The sequence below is a fragment of the Eulemur rufifrons genome, chromosome 3 (assembly GCF_041146395.1).
Source record: "Eulemur rufifrons isolate Redbay chromosome 3, OSU_ERuf_1, whole genome shotgun sequence".
Taxonomy (NCBI): domain Eukaryota; kingdom Metazoa; phylum Chordata; class Mammalia; order Primates; family Lemuridae; genus Eulemur; species Eulemur rufifrons.
The window spans coordinates 68,322,987-68,348,496 of NC_090985.1; the positions used below are offsets into that span (position 1 = coordinate 68,322,987).

General features: G+C 37.3%; 1 protein-coding gene across 4 annotated transcripts in view; it reads left to right on the forward strand.

Moving 5' to 3' along the window:
* Positions 1–13,559: 13,559 nt before the first annotated feature.
* Positions 13,560–25,510, forward strand: part of NBN (nibrin) — a 43,118-nt gene continuing 31,167 nt past the window's right edge. For 3 of the 4 annotated variants that reach the window (XM_069466251.1, XM_069466252.1, XM_069466253.1), the window contains exons 1-7: positions 13,560–13,655; positions 15,165–15,298; positions 16,377–16,525; positions 16,726–16,885; positions 19,786–19,889; positions 23,880–23,997; positions 24,579–24,772. In XM_069466251.1, coding sequence (XP_069322352.1) covers positions 13,619–13,655; positions 15,165–15,298; positions 16,377–16,525; positions 16,726–16,885; positions 19,786–19,889; positions 23,880–23,997; positions 24,579–24,772 — 896 coding nt within the window. In that variant the 5' untranslated portion in view covers positions 13,560–13,618. Of the gene's footprint in view, positions 13,656–13,906; positions 14,081–15,164; positions 15,299–16,376; positions 16,526–16,725; positions 16,886–19,785; positions 19,890–23,879; positions 23,998–24,578; positions 24,773–25,510 lie in introns of those variants that run through there. The other variant, XM_069466254.1, reaches the window with a different exon arrangement.

Consider the following 25,510-nt stretch of genomic DNA (forward strand, 5'->3'; position numbering starts at 1 on the left):
GTGACTCCGATCGTCCCAGCCTTGGCTTTTCTCCCAAGGAAGTTAATATTAATACATTAAATGAAAACACAGACCTTTATTACATCGTTTTCCATCGCAGTGTAATATGCCTATTGACACAATGCGTCAGCTCAGAACAGATTTCTTTCCTCACTCGTAAATTGTGAATATTCATATCTAAGTCAGTATCATTATGAAGATAAAGAAGATGCGTGAAGCCTCAAGCTCAGGCTGGTAATAGGTGACATTGAAAGTTTACTATGTGCCTGGCATTTTGCAAGTGCTGAGAAAGAAAAAAAGAAAGCAGCCCCTGACATTCAGAACCTGGCCTAGGCTCACAGGTAGACCATATTAATCTCCTAAACATAAGCCATGTCACAGAATACCAACCTCAGACAAGATTACTCTGCAATCATAATAAGGTGAGGCAAAGCGACTCAACTTCATAATTTTGTCTAAGTACAGACAAAAACAGGTTTATGGTGTCGCCCACAAAACACCAAATACTACATCCCCCAAGGAAAATGAGTACCTATTTATTTACCAGTTACAACTTTAACCTCATTCAATTTTCCCATAGCTATAGACCCAATCTCCCCTCACTATGGTTAAGATTTATTGAGATTGTCATTCAGAGTTGTCCACGCTTTCTCATGGCATCCAATATAGAGTGAACTGCCACTTCCTTAGACCCTCTCCCCCTAAAATCCAAAGTTCTAACACTCTCTTACTGAGACACCGCATGATTTTTCATAGTGTGTGTCTTCTCTTATTGCAAAAAAATAATAAACCCAACTGGTTCAACTGCAGGTGTGTCCCTGGTGGTCTTTGGCAGCAGGGCCTTGACAGTGCCTTTAAAGTATTAATTCATTGTCTCAGTCTAGGTTCCCCTGAAGCAGACCCTGAGACCAGGATCCAGTGCTAGCAGCTCACTTAAGAACTTTCGGAAGCACCAGTAGGGAAAGGAAGACAGGCAATACAGGGTAAGTTGTCCAGCCAGCTAGCACTCTGGGCAACCAGAGCCACAGGGGAAACTCTGAGTGAAGATGGAGAACACATGCCTCAGAGAAATTCCATCCAAGGAATAAGGAAGCTGGAGTATTTGCACACCAAGGCCCATGTCAATGGTTGAGGGCTGATGGAGGAGCTGAGGGCAAAATTCCTTCACCTTTGCCGTATCCTACTGTCCAGAAGTGAGTCACAGTTCCCATCCATACTCAAGGGAAGGGGATTACACAGGGTGGGAATGCCAGGGAGTGGGGCTTATGGGGACATCTTAGAATCTGCCCATCACGACCACTACACTATACATAGGAAGGAAAGGAGGCTGCAAAAGTTTTAGGTAGACCCACATCTACCATTTGTTGGAAGGAAATAGCTGTATAATACACTTAGGCAGGCTGGACTCTGGGTTCAGCTTTACTATTGGTTCCCCAAGCTGGGTACAGAGCAGAGAGTTAGGAACTTCAAGGGAACAAGCCAGCTAGGGAAAATACAACTACAGTGGACCAAAAATCAGGGAGGCCTTCCCAAAGGCCTCTGTAAGACATGGGACCCTTCTCCTGATCCTGAGATGACTAAGGTGGAATTCCCCACAATTCCCACAATCAGAGAGGGATGAATGGGAGCTGGCAGAGGGATTTAGATAAAATAGAGTGTTATTACCTTCAATCTTGAATATGTGGTTAAGAATATAATATATACCCACTATACCTGTCTTGGATGTGAATAGAAAAAAAACCGGTTATGTTAAATTTTTTAAAATTTTGAATAGTTCTTGAAATCAAAGTGCCTAAAAGCATACCATGGCTTCTGTTGCCCCATCTGATGATTCAACCATAGTGTCTGGCAGACTCCTACGTGCCAGCAACAACTGCTCCTCACATTGCTGCTCTCCCCCTTCACCTCACCACCTTAGTATGGCTGCCTCAGACCCCCATAATCAGGGGTCAGCCTGGATGTCATTTTCTCAGGGAAAGCTTGACTTTTACGGTATTTTGCATCTTCCTACTAGGGAAGCAAGCATCCAAGTGTGGTGGTATCTGGAGCTTGTACACTTTGGGGAGCCCTATTTAAGAAACAGAATACAAAATTAGGTGCAAAAATGAATATGAATTTAGACTGTAAAAAATAAATTATAATAAGTTTAAAATTTCAAGAAGTTCACAGTACCATAAATTTCACACAGTCCAGAAAAATAAGGTATTTATTATTTCAAATTACTTAAATGCCTAACACACCTCAATTTGTAATTTCCTCCTACATTTTTTGGCTGCATTCTCTTTGACCACCTCTTCATATATCAAAGATATTATAAACACACTTTTTATAGAGGGAAGAGGGGGTTCAGGTGCTAAACTATGTGACATCTCACACATACAGACTTGCCATTTGTAGAACTGCTACAGATTTGTATCCTACAGGGACAGAAATTCTGACAAATTCTATTGTGTGTGAGTCTCATCACACAAAAAAAATATAGTACATTCATGATAGTAAATACTGCATTGTTGATTATTCGTGACAGGAGCAAACTTCCATTTCATGCATCCATGAAACCATATCCTCTGCTCAGAATTTTACAAACTTTGATACTAGCTTCTTGCTCCATATACTATAAACAATTCAAACTTTTCTTTTCCTACAATCCCCATATACTTCCAGGGATGGGCACGGTAGGACACATCTATATCTCAGTACCACCTCTGGCCCTGTGCATACATGTCACAGGGTGGACAGAAAGTATATTGCTGGAAGATGGTCCTACAGCAGGACAACTAGCATTGATTTAACTCTATGCTGAAGTGATAACAAACCACACAAATATTACTCAATTAACCAAAGTTAAACCTATCCCCAATTCAACTCAGCAGATCCCAAAACTGCTGGTGACCATTCCAACATCATCCAACACAAGAGGAAGTTTGAGGAACAGAAGTAGGAATGGAAAGATAGTTATTTTAAACACTGCTATTAGGGTATCTCACTTTTGCAAATTTTACTTTTAAAAAAAGGCCCTGGGGCTTTAAAAGAGCTGTGCAAGGGAGGGGCCCTGAAATTTACTAGTTTCAAGTAAATCCATTTTTGTCCTGGTTATATGTTTTCATAGCGTGCCAAATTTCCCCTTTGTGGCTTTTATTAAAATCACAATTGCATCCTTATATATTAGAGTAGAGGTTGATGGGTGGGGTGCATGCCTTTTTTTAATTTACCATCCTTCTGTTCCCCATATCCAGCACAATGCCTGGTGCATAGTGAGGCCTCAGTGAGCTTTGTTGAATGAAGTATTGAGACAGTTGCCATTTTCTAATGGAAGTATCACAAAAATAACTTAGAGGCGAACTTGTAGCATTGATAGGAGCTACTAAGGAACAGATTAGGGACATGGAAAAAAAGGCCATTCCTAGTGCAATGAGTTACAGTATTTCAATTAGGTGAGGGCCGAGAAGTCTGACTTTGGTGCCTGAAGATATATGTATTACTCATGAAAGCTAATATTTCTCAACCTTTTTTCTGTGTGTCAGACTGTGCTCTGCACCTCTGTATACATTTCACTAATCCTCATAAACACTTAGGAGGTTTATACTGTCATTATCAACATTTGGGAAACTGAGGCACAAAGCAGTGAGGCAAACTGTCCAGCTAATATATAACAGCATCGGAATCTGAACCTGGCCCTGTCTGGCTCTAGGGCCCACACTCTTAGCCACTGGATTTTAATCTTTGCTAGTGGGGTAGAGACTTAGGAGTCAGATCACTAGGGTTCAAGGCAAGCTACAAGTCTCACTGGATGTGTAATGTTTAGCAAGTTAGGAAATTTCTCATTTGATTTCCTTATCTGTGAAATGCACATAGTAAGGGTGCCAATCTCATAAGTTTCTACTCAGATTTAAATGAGATACTATATTTAAAGCATTTAGAATAGGGCCTGGCACATGCTAAACAGCCACTAAACACTCACTGTTACCATGCACATAGAGAATGGACAGTTGTTAACCCAGAGTTAGAGGAGAACTCCTGACGTCATTGTGTAATGATTCTTCTTTTCACATGGAACCACAGGCTGTAACTATAGTTAAGTTCAACAAGATTATTACTGATAAAATAAACTACCCCAACGGAGAACAAAAATGGGGGCAAACCTACAAAATGCCTTGCTCAAGGTACAGTTGTCTAGAAATTACACTTAGTGTTGTTTAATATTTTTCTTAGAGAGTTTTACAAAAAACCAACCTTCAAAGTCCAAAACACAAAGTTATCTTTAAACAAAATTAAGACTCACTGCTCCTGTCCCAGGGGAAGAGGTTGAAGAGGGTGATGAGTCCCACCCAGCTTGGCAATGTAAGGGCCTATCCAAATTAAGAATAAGACGCTTGGCTGGGTGCAGTGGCTCATGCCTGTAATCCTAGCATTTTGGGAGGCCAAGGCAGGAGGATCACTTGAGGCCAAGAGTTCGAGACCAGCCTGGGCAACATAGTGAGACCCCCCCATCTTCCCCCCCACAAAAAGAGGCTTAATTTTCCCTGTTGAAAGTAAATAAGAGATTCCCCCTTTTCTCTTTTCTTAGAGAATTTGTTTCATAAAACTGATCATAAAATTTTTGTTTATCTCTTTGAAATACATGTAAATTTTTTTTAAGTCTAAGGAAGCCTGCTGGCAGCCTTACAACCCAGCAATGTCTCTCTAAGGACCTGAGAGCCATCCGTTTGAAAAGTAATTATCAAAGAAGATAGTGCCCCTATCTCCTAGTTTCTGTGAGACAGTAGAAGCCTAACTTTGGCTGTTCACCAGGCTCAAATTTGCAAACCTACCTCTTGTCATGAAGATATGAGAAGTTTATTTTTCTTTTGAATCAAGCCAATTAGCTAATATAGATGGTCACCTCAATTACCAATTGAATTTAGAATGAACTATGTGTGACAATTGGTGCTGTCAAGATCTCTTACTTGAGGACTGATTACTGTTTATCTTTTTTTTTTTTTTTTTTTTTTGAGGTAAGGACTCACTATGTTGCCCAGGCTGGACTGGAACTCTTGGGCTTACGCAATCATCCCATCTCAGCCTCCTGAGTAGCTGGGACAATAGGCATGTGCCACCACACTCAGCTAATTACTGTTTATCTTGAACGCATGTATGAAATCTGCTTGCCTATGTGGAGGGTGAGATTTTCTTCTGTCTTCACAATCTCTTTAGCTGATGGCCTGCGATTCTGGTTTAATACTTATTCAATAATAAAATTGTTTCCTTTCTCTTCTGTCTTTGTGAAGAGGTTTTCTGAAGTGGCAGAAGATTTTGTTTTTAACTATGTTTCCCCAATAACAATAAGCTGCAAGCAAACCCCTTGGTGCGCAGCCCTGAAGCCATGTAGTTACACCAGCATATCCTGCTGGGGTAATAAAGGCCACATCTTTCAGAAATGGCTGGAAGGTTGATCTGCATTGTTTTGGAAAGGAATAAAGCAACTGAGAAATTATTTGACTGGTTTCTGTCTCACTACTGAAGAATATTGGCAAGGCCCCCCCCCCCCCCCCCCCCCCCCCCCCCCCCCGAAAGGGAGAGCCATGCTTACTTCTGGTGGGAGGTTCCGTATATGTGACCAGTGATGTCCTTAAAGGTACAAGTCTGAGTCTGAGAAAATGGTGCTACTTGACAATGCTCCTCTCTATTTTTTTTCTTTTAATTTTTTTCTAGAGATGGGGGTCTCACTATGTTACCCAGGCTGACTTTGAACTCCTGGGTTCAAGCAATCCTTCCAAGTAGCTGGGACTACAGGCACACACCACCCCACGCAGCACCTCTGGTTTTTGATTCAGCATTCACTCCCCAGACTGCACATCACAGGAATTGCACAGGAGTTGTGCTCCAAGAACTGAGTCAATTCTGGGGCTGAAGAGATCCCAAGAGAACGGCACTGAGAAGCAGATGACCTGATTACATTGTTCTTGTCATGACTCTGTTACCAAAAGTTCAGTACTTGTCCCCAAGGCTGAATCAGTGAGAACAAAGAACAAGGACAAGTGTTTTGAGGAAAAGGAAAGAGAAGATTATTAGTTTGCCAGCATATGAGCAGGGCAGTTGAGTAGTGTCTCAAAGGACCACCATCCTGTCTTTAAGCAGAAAAACAGGGCTTTTTAGAAAGGGAGGGGGGTTGGCAGTTGGGCTTGGATCTTCATGACCAGTGCCACATATCATGGCTTTGGGCTATTGTTGTTTAACTAAAATTGGTGGTTTCGAGGTACCTTATCTCTAGTGGCAATGATCTTGTGATGCTTGGACAATTCACCCATCTCCTGTGGTTCAAGATACTAAAAATCAAACAGCAAAGAATATTTTTCTGCCCCTTTGATTACTGGCCTCAGGATGCACACAGGTTTTAATTCCCAAAAAGGGTGGGGCGTTTTAAAGAGACAACCCACAAAACATTTTCTTACCCTTTTTCAGAACTTTACCTCTCTTTCAACTCTACTATAAATTGGCTTTCTGCTGCTGGGCAAATTAATTTTCATTAGCTTGATTTTTCTCTTCCATAAAATTAGGATGTTAGTATAAATTATTCCTAAGATAACTTGTCGTTCTAGAAATCTGTGGTTTTACAAATAAACTAGAGTTGGCAGAATTGTTATAGGCCACCTGCTGTGGTACTAAGGCGGTCATTGTGAAACGATGTTAAGATAAAATAACTGATAGATATGTCTTTATTTTTTTTAGAATATTAGCTTTTATGTATCTCTAGTGTTTGAATACTTCATCTAATTTACACGTTTTATTTTATGTATTTCTTCTTCTTTTTTTGATTTCCTGGCTGACAAAGGAATAATTTACACATTTTAGGTAAGTATTAAGCTTCAGATTTTCAAAGTGCTTTGTAATCATTGATTAGCTTCTTAAATCACTTCTGCAAGGGAGGCTTGTCCATGATCCCATTATATAGGCTTATTTGTTCTCATTCTGTAAAGTCAAGTCTTACACGCTGCAATTTTGGGTCTCACATTCTTTTATCTTTCAATTTTTTAAAAAATAAATTAGGATCAAACAGCCATTATGATTCCAGTAATCCATTGATGCTTCGACTAACTCAACACGGATTAACCTTACATATACTGTTATTAACATATTAACATTTCCATAGAAAGATGAAACTAGTAAGACACATAGAAGTTAAATTATTTATTCCAGTAAAATATAAAATCATTGTAATAAAATCATTGTAGTAAAGTAGAATTAGCATCGAGATACAAAAATAGAACTCATTGTTCCTTACTATCAGATAATCGTCAGAATCATAAAGATGCACTTGAATCAGCACTTGTTCTCCATGTGCTTCTCATTCACCCATACCCCTCCCACCATCACAGCGGCAACACAAATAAAAGTTGGAAAGAAGGGTGAAAGAGGATCAAAGAGTACTTAAGTTAAACAAAGAGTTATGTGTCTGCCATGTGTTCGTCCCTATAGTAAATATTATAGATTTAAAAAAATTATTTACACAGTAGAAATACAAAAATGACTTTGACACTGTCCCTACCCTCAAGGAGTTAAAAAGGAAAAAAGGAAACTAATATTTAACTTCTACTATGTATGTAGTACAGTATCTCATTTAATTCTGACAATACTACATCAAGGTAGCTATTATTTCAGTCCACATATAGATAAGAAGAGACTGAGTTGCCTTTGTTAGTTATCCCTTATGTAATCTTGAAAGAATTAAACCCTATTTCCACTAAACCTATACTTCAGCTTAACATGAGTTAGAAATTAATGACAGGGTTAATGGAATCTTCAGGGAGGACAAGATAGTCTTTTAAATGTTTTTAAGATAAAGGTGAAGGAACCAAAGAGAGAAAGTGAAGACATGTAGGAGAAAAGGGTAAACTGATAAAGCAAAACCCTGGGGGAAATGTGGGGAGATGGATTTAAGCAGAAACGGAGGAATTGATACTGAACTGAAAGATCAAATCACATCCTGAAGCCAGAGATAAGAAGGCAAGTATGAGGTGTGGGTACATATTTTAGAAGAAAACAAGTTTGTCTTGCCATAGGGACAGAGGCAGAGTAGGGTCAGAAATTGTAAGAAGGTTCTTGCATCAATTTCCTCAGTAAAATATGATACCATACTCTTAGAAGGAAGGCAGGAGATCATCAGACCTGAGGAGTCTGGCAAAGCTGTGAAATAACTCTGCAGAGTTATTGAGAATGAATTGTCTTATAAGCCCCAAAATGTACTGATGAATTGTATTCTGTAGTTCAACCGATTAGAGTTTATGAGTTGCTATTGGCTCCATATTTTGGAAGACAGACAGCTTTTACCCAGGCACCTAGGTAGGGGAGGTTATTGTAGAATTGACTCATGTTTCGGGGTTTCTTAGGGCTTCCTAGACAAGTGAACTATACAGCTGGGAGGGAACGCTGAAAGATTCGAGAGTAAAAGTAGTTCTGAGAGCACAGCTACTCCTGAGAGCTGAGCTGAGAGCAAAGGTTATCAAGCTATAAATCCTGGTGTCCAGCCTGGATATGAAGGAGGATGGAAGGGGATTGACACCTGGGTGACGTGGAGGGATTGTGTGGCGGGAGACCTGGATGAGGCTAAACAGCAATGCTTTGGGAGTGAGCACTCAAAGAAGTGAGAAGCTCCAGGTGGAAAGTAGGATGATAAGTGGTGGGGCGGGGGAAGGTTCTGGTGATGTGAAAATCTAAAGGGTGGCCATCTAAGAGGGTAGTGTGTGTGGAGTAGAGATGAAAGTCCCAGGAGCTGAAACAATCAAAGAAAGGTGAGCTGAGCATGTATAATGGGTTTTTCAGTGTATTTTGCAATAACTTGAGAATGATAGCAGGAGTTGGGATGGAGCAAAATACTCTCACCTAGGTGACAATATCCTCTATGAATATGGGCAAGTGACATGGACATGCCTGCAACTAATAATAATAAAAGGAGGTCTGGACAGTAGGTAGTCCCACAAAATGATCTTGACCAAGGAGAGATTTTGCGAGCTAGGGAAGAGTAATACGTTAAAATGGAAAGTAAAGGTTTAGAGGGAAGTAGTAACCCTATCGGCCCATTGATGTGGTGGATATCAGTGGGAGAGGTATTGGAGCAAACTATCCTAGAACCTTCAAGGGAAGCTGTGGTCTAGGGTGAGAGCTATGCTTCATGTAGGGCAAGATGTAGAGGGAAGTTTCTGTCAAGCTCCTGAAGATCTAGGAGGGTTTGTTTATAACAGAACAGAGCGAAGAGGAGATGCTAGCAAGCTACATGAAACAGAGAGTAGGGAGCTGTAAGCAAACTAATTTGGTGCTGATCTCAAACCCTATTTGCATCATTCCCCCTCTTTTTAATTTTTCTAGGTCTGATTATCAGACTTGCTTTGTTGCCAAGCAATGGATAGAAATCACAGGGTCTCAGCTTTCCCTTATCACTCTGCCACTGCCATATCTCCTGGCGATCAAACAGGGCTAAGTTATAGCGTAACAGGCTGGGCCTGATAAGGGAAGGAAGTGACTTCATCCTGGGGCAGCTGTGGGACATAGCCAACATGTAACTGCAGGAGCAAGGACCGTGCTTATGGGTCTGTATTCTGAGGATGCTGAACAAGAGGTGAATGAAAAATAAATTTAGATAAGGGAGAGTTTATTGATTTGGGAGCACTCTCCAGAGGGAGGGGATTTAACACCCTGGCAAGGGCCCTGGGAAACATTGCTATCATGCTTCCATCATCACCCTTAGAAGCTTGAGGAAAAGCGGTATCCCACACTAACAGAAGTAGAAATGTCAGAATTGCCACAGCACATAGCGGAAGTCGGAATCAAAATGCTCAGAGAAGTAAGTATGTTAGAGTGACTATACCATATAAGGCTGAAAACCCCACTAGATATCAAAGTTCCAATTCAGATGGTCCATTTATTAAAGTGACAAAGAATTCTCTGGTGAGAAGGGCACCAGCGTCACTGAGAAGCTCAATGGTAGCTCTGCTCTGTAGGTCATGGTTAATAAAAAAAGATGCTGCTATGGGATTGAGTTCATAGATTGTAATGGGGGTAATAGAATCCTGAAATAATAGAGGCCAAATGGTGGCACTTAGCCATCAGTAAGCTACAGTTATTCTAATGTGGCAAGATTGGAGTGGCAGCCAGAGCTCTTGACCTCAAGAGAGCTTAAAGGATGGTTAATGGAATAAGTCATCCCTATGGGGAAAGCCAGAAGCTAGTCAACAGGGTACACTCCATCTACACAATGAAAAGATATCAAGGATGGATGATATAAAGCTCAGAGCAGCAGCCTCAATAAAAAGCCACAGTCTCTTCCCCCATTTGCCAACTTGAGCCAGTTTACCAATCTGAACCCCACTGACTGACGGAGAGGCAGGAGGAGGGCCCCTGCAACACCTTGGTGAGGAAAAGGAAGTCATATGGTAACGACTTCCCCTACCCCCACCCCACTCTCAGGCCTTCCCTTAAGGGACCTATGGCCATTCACTTGGAAAATCATACACTGACAAGAAGGGAATGGCCAAACACTTTGAGGGCTGTTGGACATGATCATTATCAATACCCATGAGCCCAAAACATTACGGCCCCCAGTTAAAGTGGAGGTATTCAGGAGCCAGATAGTTACAGCAGGTCCACTGAGCACACAAACGTATATGGTGGTCATTTCCCTAGTTCCCAGATATATACTTGGAATGGACATACTTATTTGTTAGTACAATACATCAGTTCCTCGGTCTAGGGGTAAGAGCTATCAAAGTGGAAAAGGCCAACAGAGAGACTCTGATGTTGCACAGCCATGATGGTAAATAAAATACAATATAGGGAAATGGTAGATGCTAGTGCCTTTTTTGGTTCCCTTCATATCTCTATTTAATTCACTACACTTGCCCTGCAAAAGCCCAAGAGTTGCTGGAGAACAGTAGACTGCTGTAACTCAACCAAGGAATAATCCCAATTAAAGTTGCTGTGCAGATGCAAAATCTTTATAAGAGCAGAGCAACATGACCTCAGGCAAATGGTTTGTTAGGGGATCGATAGTGATGAACGTGTTCTTTCCTAACCTTATCAGAAAGTAGAATCCAAAAATGTTCATATTCAAGTGGAACAAATAATAGAAAATATTTACAGTGTTGCCCCAGCACTATGATGTCTCTTCTTAACCTCTGTCAGAATATAGTCCTAAGAGACCTGAACTATCTTGGCATTCCACAGAACATCGCACTGGTCTACTTCATTGATGGCATCATGCTAATCAAATTGGATGAGCAAGGATTGGCAAACATGTTGGAGGCCTTGGTGAGATATGTATACTACAGAGTGTAGAAAAAAATTCCTATAAATTATTGAGAATACACCATATCAGTGAAATTTAGGAATTCTATGATCCAGGGCAGACTTTTTTATGTTTTGTTTAGGAAAGATCTGCCTATTTCTCAACCAGTTTTTCTTCCAAAATATTTATTATTTTACTTTCATATTTAGATTATGATCCATATGGTATTGATTTTTTATATCTGTGTGAGGTAGGGGATCAGCCTTCATTTCTTGTATAATGCTAACTAGTATCCCTAGAATCATTTATTGGGGGGAGACTTTATTACTCCATAGTATCACCTTTGAAAAATCAAATTACCCTATGTGTTCACCTTTTTTAGGTCCCTCTATTCTGACCTATGTGTCTATTTTCTATCTTTGTGCCAACAGATCACTGACTTAATATTATAACTTTATAATAGACCTTGATATTTGGTAGTTTAAGTACTTCAGCTTTGTTATTCAAAATGGAATTCTATTCTAGGCATTTGCATTTCCACATAGATTTAGAATCTGCTTATCAATTTACTCTCAAAAAAACCATTTGAGACATTGAAGTTACACTGAATCTATAGATCAATTTTTTGAGAAATAACATCTTAACAGTCTATGAACATGGTATATTATCCTTGCATTTATTTAGGACTTCTAAAAATTTTCTGTCAATTTTTTTAGTCAATAATGTTTTATATCACATATTTTAGATAGATTTTTTTACTATTTTATTTATTACTATTACTAATTAGATGATTTGGTGCTATTATAATTATTGTTCTTATACATGTCATTTTCTATTTATTTTCTGGAATAGAGGAATATAATTAAATTTTGTATTTAGACATATCCAGTGACCTTATTAAATTCACTTATAAATTCAAATAATTTGCTAATAGATTCTTTTAGATTTTTAATATATACAATCAAGTCATTTGTGAATAAAAACAGTGTTATTTCTTCCTTTCCTTTTTTTTTTTATTTCAGCTTATTATGGATGGGGGTACAAAAGTTCAGGTTATGTATATTTCCCATGTCCCCCCCCCCCCCCCCCGTCAGAGCTTCAAGCGTGTCCATTCCCCAGGTCTTCCTTTTCAATATGTATGTCTTTTGTTTCTTTTTCTCCTTTATTGCCTTGGCCAGGGCATCCAATATTATGTCCTTGTTTCATTACTGATGTCATGGGGAAATGTCCAATAATTTACCTTAAGTATAATTTAAGCTGCAGTTTTTTTCCATAAATATCCTTTATCAGATCAAGGATGCTCCCTTTATTCCTACTTTGCAGAAAATTTTTATCATCAATAAGTGTTGAATTTTATCAAAATTTTTTGCAACTATAAATGATCGTATGATTTTTCTCTTTGTTTTTAATTATTCTGGTGAACTACATTGACTCTCCCCCCACCCAATGTTAACCCACACTTCTCTTTCTAGAACAAACCTGACTTAGTCATGGTTATTCTTTTATAATATCACTAGATTCAATTTGCTAATGTTGTGTTTAGGATTTGTGCATCTACATTTATAACAGAAATTATTAACCAGTCTTTTAAGTTGACTTTTTTCCTATTACAGAATGCCTTTGGAAACTAGAAATTGCATGATGACAAGTGTGCTCTCAGGTGTTTACGTGGCAGTGTGCAGGACACAGAATAGACTACTATGGGAAGGCGGGTAGTGAGGAATGAGGAGGCTACTGGAGCATTAAGAGGAGAGCTTGAACCAGTTTGGGACCAGTGGAAATAAAAAAGAGGGGTAGACTGTCCAGTATTTAACATACGATTACATGAAAGTGTAACATTATGAAACAGTGAAGTTAGGAAAAGTTGGGGTGAAATCCTTATCTTCACCATTATTATCACCATCATTAGGATGCATACAAAGGAAAGACTGCGATTTAAGAAATTCCAAATGCATGGAACTACCTAACTGATCAATATTTTAATGTCTTAAATTAGAAACTTTCCTTATGTTGCTTTGAAGTTAACTTTAAAAATTCTTTACATTAATAATAAGAAAAAGTGGGTAATGTTATATTCAGTGAACACCTTGAAAAGGGATCCGTACTTCATACCCCTTTCAATACCTTTCAATACAGCACATTTCAATACCGATTGCTCTGTTCCTTTCCCAATCAGCAGGTGGCGACCAGGCGCCCAAGTCGCACTCCCGACTCATCCCTCCGTTTCCAAGGCAGCTTGCGTGGCTCCCGGGAGCGCGCACGTTCCAGAGCCCACGCCGATCGCAGGCGCTGTGGCCGCGCTCGTCGGCCGGTCGCGCTTGCGCTGTCGCACGTCGGGCCAGGTCCTGGTGAGCCGGACCCATGTGGAAGCTGGTCCCAGCTGCGGGCTCGGACCCAGGTAAGAGCGGAAGGGAAACCTTGGGGCTGGTTTTCCCGGGAACGACTGCCAAGGGCGAGGGCCTGCGGGCGATGATTCCTGCGCCGCCTCCGTTCCCGCCCCGGGAGGCTGCAGAAGCGAATGCGCAAGCTGCGAAGCTGGCGTCTGGGAAGTGCGCGCTCTTCCCGGCGGCGCGGGGACTGCAGGCGACTGCGAGCCAGGCTGTAGGCGGGGCGGGCGAGGGGCGGCCACTGCAGGCGCTTCCGCCGGCTCCGCCGCGTGCTTCTCGGTGTCTGGGAAAGTGAGCCTTGGACGGGGCCCTGCTGTGACAGCTAGTCTTTGGGAGGAACACACACAGTGGGTTATCACGGGCCAGACCACACGAAGGCAACAGATAACTCTGTCTGGAACATACTATTTTTGTGAAGAATCACATGATAATTTGGGTATGTGGCAACCACGGAAAAAATTACTTTCAGTTTTGTTTCAGACTTACAAGGTCATCAGAAGAAGTGAAAAAGTAGATTTTTTCTCTTTTCTGCATTTCCAGCGGTGGAACATGGTTATCATAAGTTAATTTGTTTCGTGTGTGTGGTCATCATTAGTTGATAGAAGGGTAAGCAGGTATACTATGATTGGATCTTGTCCTTAGGAAGTTAACATTACGGTTGGAAAAAAGATCTATGTAGAGACTAAATGGACTGACATTGTAAGGGAAGTATGAAGAGGGCCAAACAGAATTAAAAGGACTCATGAAAGCATCCCCGTGGACCTGGCTTTCCTGGACCCCTTCCTACTCGTCTGGTTTATCTGCCCTATGATCACTCCGCCACTCTGGTAATGAAACCTTATGCTCCCAGACTGAACTCCACAAATCTCCAACATACATGCTGTTCCTCCTACAATTTGTGATTTACAACAGTTTTTTTTAAAAACTGTTAACCCTTTCCCACTGATTTGCAATGCTACCTTTAACATAAGAACAAAATTCCAAAAACTATACACTTGCATTTAGTCTGGACGTTATTGTATTGGTCTGTGTTGTTTACTCCTGGTCCTTCATCATACTTTTAAACAGCTATAGTTTTATGGCATATTTTGCCATCTAGTAGGGCAAGTTCCCATAATATTATTCAAATTTTTCTTGACTGTTTTTTTACATAGTTTCCTGATGAATATTTGAATTTGTTTATTAAATTCCAGACATACTATTGTGATATTGTTTGGTAATACATTCAGTTTATAAGTTAATTTGGGGGACTATTGACTCCTTTAAGTATTGTTTTTGCTTTATAAAAATGATATATCTTTCCATCTACTCAGATAATCTTGTTTATCCTTCAGTGAGGCTATACTAAAAAACACAAGTTTGACTTATGTGAAGTTGGTTAACATTGGAATAGCAAAAATGTTTTATTTAATATTTGTCATACTTATATCGCATATGCACATACGTGTGTGTATGTTCAAATATTACATGGACATGTGTATGTGTCTATCAATTTACCTTTTTTTAAAAATTTGTTTTAGGAGAACCATACAGACTTTTGACTGGTGTTGAGTACATTGTTGGAAGGAAAAACTGTGCCATTCTAGTTGAAAATGATCAGTCAATCAGTCGGAATCATGCTGTGTTAACTGCTAATTTTTCTGTAACCAACCTGGTATGTTACTAATTTTATTTCACTAGCTTGCAATGAGGGGGTTGAAATCACAGAAAATTATCTTGTTGCATATGGTGGGAGAGTTTATAGTGACTTTTCATTTCATAAAGGTGTTTAGGTTTTGTTTTGAGATTTGAAGTTTCAGTATTTTACTCTTTGTTTTAGTGATTTAGAAACTCAGAGGAAGTAGGACATATTTACTTTTATTTGCTTAACTAGCATTTATTGAGTGTTTACTGTGTGCAGGTCACTGTGCCAAGCCTGAGAATAGAGCAGCTGAGCAGCAGACCTTCGTGACTACTGTTTTCGAAGAGGTTATATAGCTGTGTGGACCCAGACATTTCTCATATAAGTTTTTGCAGTGGAAATAGATTTGTTTTACTAGGGAAAAGAGCTGTTGCTTATTTATGTCCCACAGCTCCTTTGAATGATTTTGAGTTTGTTTTAATCACAATCGTGGGTGATAAACATGTTAAAATATGTATAAATATATGTGCTCATGATAATACTAGTGGTGATAAGAAAGTCATTATTTTGAGCAAAGTTTGCTTCTATGCAAATGCTGTATTTGTTCAGTGTTGTTTAGATTTTGTGACTATTCTTTTAGGAATAGAAAAACATTGTTGAAATTCTACAGAAAAAGTAAAATTGTTACTGTAAGTCAGAAACTCTGGGCTTTCACCCCTTATTGTCATTGGGCCAAGTTTTACAATATGATTTTGATAATGAAGAAAAAAATTAGGAATGAAGTTGTCATGTTATACATGAAATAGACTGTACCAAAGCAAAAAATTCACAACTGTGTGAAACTGAAGGGTCAGGAAAATTCCCACTGACTTACAGAAATAAAATTTATTTAGGGAATTAAGAAATTTCCCTAAGAGGAAATATTAATTGCTAGTTGAGTGATCATTCTCTAAAGGCAACCAAAGCAGTAACTTACCTACTATGTTGGGAGGTTAGCCACCTATCTATTACCTAATCAAAAAGTTACCAACTTTTTCTTTTGAAACCTTTTTCCCTAGGAATTAAATGTAATGAATGGTAAAAGACTGTAAATTATTTGCTGATTTTTCAGAGTCAAACAGATGAAATTCCTATATTGACAATAAAAGATAATTCTAAGTATGGTACCTTCATTAATGATGAAAAAATGCAGAATGGCCTTTCTCAAACTTTGAAGACAGGGGATAGAATTACCTTTGGAGTGTTTGAAAGTAAATTCAGGTAAGATGATGATTGCCTTTTCTTCAGTGAGACTCAAGACTTAAGAATTGATAATTCCATAGGTTAGAAAGTTTAATAATACATAACAAGTAAAATTAACATAACAGGATATGATGTAAGCTTAAAGTTTCAAAGTACTATAAATTGCCATTTCTTTAACTATGATAATATAACTTTATGTGACTTATTCTCATTTTCAGAGTAGAGTATGAGCCTTTGGTTGCATGCTCTTCTTGTTTAGATGTCTCTGGGAAAACTGCTTTAAATCAAGCTATATTGCAACTTGGAGGAATTACTGTAAACAATTGGACAGAAGAATGTACTCATCTTGTCATGATATCCGTTAAAGTTACCATTAAAGTAGGTTGAATGTCTTGTTATGGTAAAATAAGTCCTGTCAATTTAAGCTTACTCATTCACTCACCATACACAGACTTCTTAAAAAATTTACTTTAAAACTATTAGAACTGTTAGTTGTAGTTATGTACCCATTCCATGTCTTTATATACCATTTAGGCTTTAATGGCTTTTCAGATAACCTGTTTATTATCTGAGACAAAGAAAGCACATAAAATTAGATTTTAGATTTTGATTTAGCATTTTAGAAAATGATTGATGATATCCTTTCACCAAGAAGTTTATTACAGTGCATAGTTTATGTTTTCAATCTAAAAGCAAAGCAACTGGAGATTAACTGCCAATCTTCAAAGTTAGCATCTCATGTCTCTTCTATCAAGTTGTCTTCCTCTAGTCTCTGGTACTCTGTTATGAACTCATGCTCTCTTACATAATATTTATTTGATTTAAGGCCCTAATCACAAAGACTTTTAAGTTTTTGTAGTTTAATATTACCTTAATTTATCTTCACAACCTAGAGATATGTAGATAAATACCCTTAGAAGATGCTGACTATTCATTAAAACAGTAATATATTTTGGTATATTTTCAGATTTTACGTCTTCATCAGATTTGATTATATTCAAAGCTAATTGAAGAATGGCATTGGGAGGTGATTCGTCTCCTTTTAAACAGGTTGACTGTAGATTTGTGGGATTATTTTAGGTTAATATCTATACTAAAAAGCAACAAGTATTTAGATTCCTTTATTGGATAATGTAAAAATTCTTTAGTATTTAATGTAGTCAATTAAATTGGAGCATGTGTGTCATAACTAAAGAGGTATCATGAAGAAAAGCTTGCTGCTTGGATAGATCCTCAAGTTAAACTTGTATCTTGGTGAGGTTATCTCTGATCAAAGATTTTTTTCATCTTTGCAAGTTTATGAAATTGATTTTATAAACTCAGCAGCATGATTAGCCTTCAGAGTACTATGTTATGCAGATAAATCCACAGATAGTAGGTTTATAAATAATAATGTCCATTTATTAGTTTACAGTAGGGATATACCTTTAGAGTGACCAGAATATTTAAGTGTGGGCTCCAGCACAGTCCCCTTTAAGATAATAAGGTACTTAAGAAACGGAATAGGTAATCATACGCTTGCTTGGTAGGTCTGAAATAAGATCAAAGGCAGTTGGACCATCTTCAGAGGTACTTTTCTGAGTCTGTGACAGACGTGGACACTATTCCAGTGACTGGAATGCTAATGGACACCTTGTGGGTCTCTCCATTAGAAACACCAACGTGGTTTACAGAATAATTCCTTTTCAATATTTCTGACCAGTCATGTGCCAAAAAAGAAAACCTTCTCATTATACTATTTTTTGATAAATTTTCCAAAAGTACAGGTTAGCTTATGTTTTTAAAATTGTTGCTTGTTAGAACCAAAAGGGAAATTAAAGAGCATTCGGTTTAACTTTTATTTTTTGTTTTTGTTTCTTGGGTTTTTTTAATTTCAAAATATTAAGGGGGCATAAATGTTTTTGTTACATGGATAGCTTTTATAATGCTTAAGTCAGGGCTATCACCCGAATAGTGTTCATTGTACCTGATAATTAGGCTTTTAACCCTTCCCTCCTCCCCTTTCCCCCTTCTTGATTTCCAATGACCTTTGCATCTCTCTGTTACCATGAGTGTCCATTGATTCATTCCCAATTATTACAGAGTACATGTGGTATTTGTTTTTCCATTCCTGAAATACTTCACTTAAGATAATGGTCTCCAGTTCTATCCAAATTGCTGCAAAAGACATTATTTCATTCCGTTTTATGGCTGAGTAGTACTCCATGGTGTATGTGTATGTGTGTGTGTGTGTATATATGTGTGTGTGTATATGTACACACCACATTTTGTTAATCCACTCCTGAATTGATGGGCACTTAAGTTGATTCCACATCTTTGCAATTGTGAATTGTGCTGCAATGAAGATTTGAATGCGGGTGTCTTTTTGATAAAATGACATGTTTTTTGAAGAGCAAACTGAGGCATGGAGCAGTTAAATAATTTTCCCCAGAATCACAGGTCTTAGAATTTACTCAGTCCAGTGTTGAATTGCACATTACTGGAAGTTAATTATTTCATTCACTTTGGAGGTTGGTGTCTTTCAGTTTCCATTCTTGAGATTGACACCCTAAATCTGCTTGCTCCTATTTAGGCAATACCCTGTGTTATTAAAAGCATACATATAAACTTGTTAGTTGGATTTTTTTTCCTACAATTATGCTTCTTTATTTTCATTTTCATTGCCTACTGTGACATTTTCTATTTTTCTCAGATTTTTTGATGTATCTTACTTGAGGCTTATAGCTTTATTCACATGTTAGTTGAATCTTCTTTTTTTTTCCTTCTTATCTGTATGCACTTATTTTGAGCTTTTACCTAACCCTAGTTATTCTTTTGTTTACTTTCTTGAAAAGGCTTATTTGCATAGTTACAATCTTTGTGAAAGTCAGTCAGGCTGAAAGTCTCTCTCTCATCTTTATCTCTTGTATTGTCTTCTCTACAACAGATGCTTTACATTTCCTCAATTCTGAGATAATATTTTTAACATTTTAATGTTTTTGAAATTATAATGTATTTTAAAAACTGACTTTTATGTTCTATTTTCATTAAGCAGTTTTTAAATTAATATTGTAATTGGTGGTTTCTTATAATTGACTGACAATGAGGTGATTTGTGTTCTAAAACTAAGCTGTGGCCAAATATTGGCTTCTATTTTATATATTGTAGCTCCTTTGTAAATTTAGAGGGACAAAAAGAAAAACAGTATAGAGCAGCCTCTTTGTAGTTTATAACTTGACACTTTTCTTTAAAAAAGCGAGCATATGAGTATGTATATTCACATGTTTTCTTCATTTTAGACAATATGTGCACTCATTTGTGGACGTCCAATTGTAAAGCCAGAATATTTTACTGAATTTCTCAAAGCAGTTCAGTCCAAGAAGCAGCCTCCACAAATTGAAAGGTACATTATTTATTTCAAAGATAATAAGATATGACCTAGAAAATATGATAGCACTGACTTTATTTAGGATAATTCCCCTTTAATGATTGTTTCAAGATGTAATAGTTGCTATGTTATGTTTCAGGTTGTTAATGGAAGTTTTTTTGTTAGTATGTGAAGAAAGAGTTCCCCAAAATCTTTGTTAGTCCTTTCTTATCTCTGTGAAACAAATGTTAAAAATATATGCAAATATTTAAGGAAAAAAATCGAAAGACAGTAAATGGCACTGAGGGCACTGAGGTGTGGTCAAAAGAGCACACGTGCCAGAGCCAGGCATCACGTGAGAGGTACCTCTGGAATTGCACGGTGCAGCAGCCCTCCTCGGGGGCCACGCAGTCCCGGGGCAAGTTACTAACAGCATGTGGCATTGGGAATGGAGCTCATTTCTTCTGAGCTTCCATTACCTCATGTTCCTTAAAAGGGCCATATATTCAAAGCCACCCCCAAATGCCAAAGGAGCCAAGAAACCAAAGAAGGAGGCAGACAAATCCAGTTTATCAGTATATAGATGATTTATTAGGGGAACTTACTGACAAAAGCAGAGTCTTGGGCAAGCACAAGACAGGTAGATCTCCACCCTGCAACCTTCCAGACCCAGGGCTTTTCTTGGGGGAGAAGTATCCATGCTCTGGAAGGAATGTGTCGGTGCCTGCGGGCATCACAGCTTGATTTCTGCAACAACATCAAAAGTTGTTTTGGAGGAAAGGCAAAATTTAAAATGAATAGGTGCTTCTTCATAAAGAGTAATATATTATTATCAATCAACTGGATATTTTAGATGCATTCCTGTACGGGGGGGTTAGTCAGGTGAAGTAGCATTTAAAAATAAAGTCACTCTTGTCCTCACACCTCATTTCAAGAAATGAGACTAATTCCTATCTAAGTTATTTTAAGTATTAGTAATGCAATAATAGTCATGTGTCGCTTAACAATGGGGATATAGTCATAGAAATGCATTCTTATGTGATTTTGTGCTCATGCAAAAATCAGAGTGTACTTACACGAACCTAGATGGTATCACCTACCACATACCTTGGCTATATGTTACAGCCTGTTGTTCCTAGGCAGCAAACCTATACAGCATGTTTCTGTACTAAATACTACAGACAATTGTAACACAATGGTAAATATTTGTATATCTAAACATAGAGAAGGCACAGTAAAAATGTGATATAATCTCATGGGACCACTGTCATATATGCAGTCCGTCATTGACCGAAATGTTACGTGATGCATGACTGTTTATAAAGTCTGAGCACATTGCTTGGTATCATAATAAGTGCTTGTTAAAAGAAATGTTTACTGTTGCTAGTTGCAACAATATCTGGGAAAATTCATAATAGCTTTATTATTTTGTTTTACTTTTTTTTATGTTCTGCCTAATTTGTGAACCACCAGACTAGAAGATCTATCTGTATATATTGTGTTAGTGAAACTTTGAGGTAATATAAATTATAGTTGAGGAGAAAGATACTTAGGCTTTTTTTTTTTTTTAGTTCTGGATTGCAGGTTAAAATGCTGAGGGCTAAACCTGGTGGATTTTTTAGTCAGTTTAGTAGCATGAGAACTTTCTTATCTAAAATACATGTCAGTAGATTATAGTCTACATGGCATAATAGATTGACTATAAGCTCATCTTGTCTTTGTGGGACAATTTTGAATATTTGAGGAGATTTAAAAAATTAAAATGTTATTCAAGTTAGGACTAATTTTAAACTGTAACTAGCTGTTATAAGCTATTTTGCTTAATGCAGGGTTTTTTAGGGACTATTTATACCTGATAATAGGTGCCTGCTTTTAAAGTAATCAAAAATCAGGTTTTTCTCTTCATTTGTAATTTTCATCTGGAAAATTTTTTGTATTTTATACTATGGTTAACAGGTAATACAATATTTTTAGACTCTAGAAAAAGATCCTCAGATTTTAAAATATGTGCTTCTTAACCTTTTTTGAGTCTAAGACCTCTGTGAGAATATGAAAGCACTGATCTCTTCTCAGGAAATTTCATTTACGTACTACAAACTTGCAGAGTATTCCAATAGAAACACATTTTCCTTTGAAGCCTCTTCATGAACATTCCTGGGGGAGTCCATAAATCCGGTAAATAATGACTCTTGCTACAGGTAATAAACTATTGTTAGTTCTAGAGAACTTGAGGATAGAGGGGTCTGACAGGTTATCACTATTAGTGATTTATTGTTTTGGAGTTTTTAGAATTAGTCATTGATTCCTCTTTCTATTCAGATTTTCAGATGTGTTTAACCTGAGTCCATTTTTTTACTAAGTTAAGCATACTTTCATTCTAACTTCAATTTTTGACTGTTAACATACATAACTAAAATAAAACATCTCGACTATAATAAAACATCTCTACTGTAAGATTGTTGAATAACTCCTTATTCAGTGTTAACTAGGAAAGATTATTATTAATACATAAGCCCATATTTGATGATGGAAATTGATAATCAAATTTTTAATATTATTTTAAAATATGTAGTCATGTGGCTTAGTAGAGTCCTGGACCTATATGGATCTATTTTGATATACTTGTTCAAAACTTATATGACTGAGTATTCAATTATTAATAGAAAAAGGATTCAATTCCCAAACATTAACTGGTAGTAGGAATGAGTTAAAAAAAGGGATATGAATTAATTTACATGTGGCAACTCTTTTAATTACATATATAACTCCTTTGTTAGTTCTGAAAAAGCATGATCACTAGTCTTAGACTTAAATGAAGAGGCATACTGTATTTTTACCCAACAAAAAGTACGATCCGATTTAATGCAGCTATATCTACATCTTTGCACTATTACCAAGAAACAAGTTAAAACAGTTATAGCTTCATGTACCTGACATGATTTGTGATATCTCATTTTCCTAAATTGTCATTGCAGTAGATAAAGTAATTTTAGAAGATTCCACTTAAAAGGAGTGTTTAATTTTGATAATCTGTACTCTAATAGAGGAAATTTAAAATATTCTATACATCTAAATGTAAGGAAATTATCCCCTAGAAAGAGGGGGAGTTGGCTTTTATTTGAATTTTTGCATATCTCTCATATTAGGGGGTGCTCTCTTAATTACTTCATGCTGCTGGCTTTGTCTCTGACCCAAGAGTCTCTGTCTTCTGCCAGCAATTTTTGAAATGGGAGCAGGTTAACTTATTAGCCTGTAATCAAATCTCAGACCCACAGACCCATTAGCCTGAAACAATCTGAATAAGTGAAAGTTTGAAAGTTTAGGAAGCTTATAGAGGTGACCTTATATAATCAATTAAAATCCAAGGCAAAAAATTTAGCACATACTAGTAATTTTTTTCTGGAGGTAGAACCTCATATTTGCAAGTTGTGGGTGTCAATGTAGTCTCACCTTTTAGAGATCAGCAAAAAAAGTACTACAGTAAGTGGTTCTAGAAATCATAATCATATGCCTACAGGACTAATGAAATAAACAGCTGTCTAGATATTGGGCAAATAAATACTTGTAGTTTAGGATTCAGTTTTTATGGCCAGAATTATACATGGTTTCAGAAAAATTCTATATTCGAAAAATCTTGGTACAGAGGTGAAGGTGATGTAGGTTAGATGAAATCTATTGAAGATCATGTAAAAAACTTGATCTTTATGGATGATGTCTCTCTCAATCTCTTATAAATCACATATATATGTTTAATATGCATCTAGTTTGGATTATCTACTTTGGATTATTTATTTTGAGAAAGACCAATTCTAGCTATTGTAGTGTCACCTGCCACTATATTTCTAGAAAAAGCATTAAGACACTTTTGGTCATTTTGTACCAGATGAAACTCTTACTTCTTAAAAACTATAATCTAATGGTATTATGGAAATTAAGCCTTTCTAGTATCAGGTAGTCACCCCATTTATAAATTTAAGAGTAAACATACAGAGTGGTATATAATTAGAATATACTTTTTTATTACAGTTTTTACCCACCTCTTGATGAACCATCTATTGGAAGTAACAATATTGATCTGTCAGAACGACAGGAAAGAAAACAAATTTTCAAAGGGAAAACATTTGTATTTTTGAATGCCAAACAGGTAATTGTTACAAGCTAAATTTTCCTAAAGAAAACATCAAAACTAGGATATATTATTACTCTTATCAATAGTTGTTAATGTATTTCATTTTGAGATTTTGTATAAAAGTGTGAAGTAGAATAAAAAACTGCTCAGGCACCAGAACCTGCCTACTGATGATGTATGTGATTATACTATTTCTTAATATCTGTTAATTGGCCTATTCAGTTTACGTAGATATGTAAGGGGGGAACAGAATACTTTAGGTTTGAAATTATTCATTCTGTTGAATGTGTTCTGTGTGCTGACATGGGGGTTCCAGGAGTCTGTGTTGTAATGGAGAAATCATGCAGGTAAGGCCACAGTGAGTGACTGTGTGCTGAGTGTGATGAGGAACTGCCGGCAGCATAACAATTGCGGGGCTGCACAGATACCTGCTGAACTAGGGATTTTCTCAAAGTGCAAGTTCAAATTGCCCACTTAAGAAGTAGAACCAATTCTAATTTAATTATTTCTATTTTAATTCCCAAATCAAAGTCTTACATAATAATAATCTTCTCAAGAAATTATTACATTTTTAAAATGTTTCTTTCCATTTTTAGCATAAGAAGTTAAGTTCAGCAGTTGTTTTTGGAGGTGGAAAAGCTAGGTTGATAACAGAAGAAAATGAAGAAGAAGAGAGTTTCTTTTCAACTCCTGGAACTTGTGTGGTTGAAATAGGAACAACAAACTCACAGATCTTAATTCCTGACTCTCAGAAAAAATGGATTCAATCAATAATGGATATGCTCCAAAGGTACAGAATTATTTTTAAGTAGTAAAATAATTGCAAGTAGGAGATTTAATATTTAACTTTTTCTACTGCACTTAATGTAAAAGTAGATATTATGATAAAGGTTTTAGCATGTAGTATACTTGAAAATTGATTATGACTTGGTATGCTGGAAATAGAATATCTTTCGGGTTGGGCACAGTGGCTCATGACTGTAATCACAGCACTTTGGGAGGCTGAGGTGGGAGGATCACTTGAGGTCAGGAGTTTGAGGCCAGCCTGGGCAACATAGTGAGACCCCTTCTCCACAAAATTTTTTTTAAAATTAGCTGGGTATGATGGTGTATACACCTGTAGTCCTAGCTACTTGGAAGGTAGGAGGGTGAGATAAGAGGATCGCCTGAGCCCAGGAGTTAGAGGTTACAGTGAGCTGTGATCGCACTGCCACATTCCAGCCTGGGTGACAGAGCAAGACCCTGTCTCTAAGAAAAAGTTAAAATTTAAATTTAAAAAAAGAAATAGGATATTTTTTCCGTGATAATTTTATCTCAGTATTTTATGCTTCTTTTTTGTTACTTTAATAGAATTTGTAGAATTTGCCTCTCTAAATTAATATAATAGTATTTTTTCTGTAGATTATGTTGCAGTTGAGCTTAAAACTCAAAAATAAAATTTTTTCTGCAGTTGCCCAGAGGTGAAATGTATTTGCCCTTTGATAAGTATTATCCATTAAGAATACATATAAAAATGCATTTTTATGTT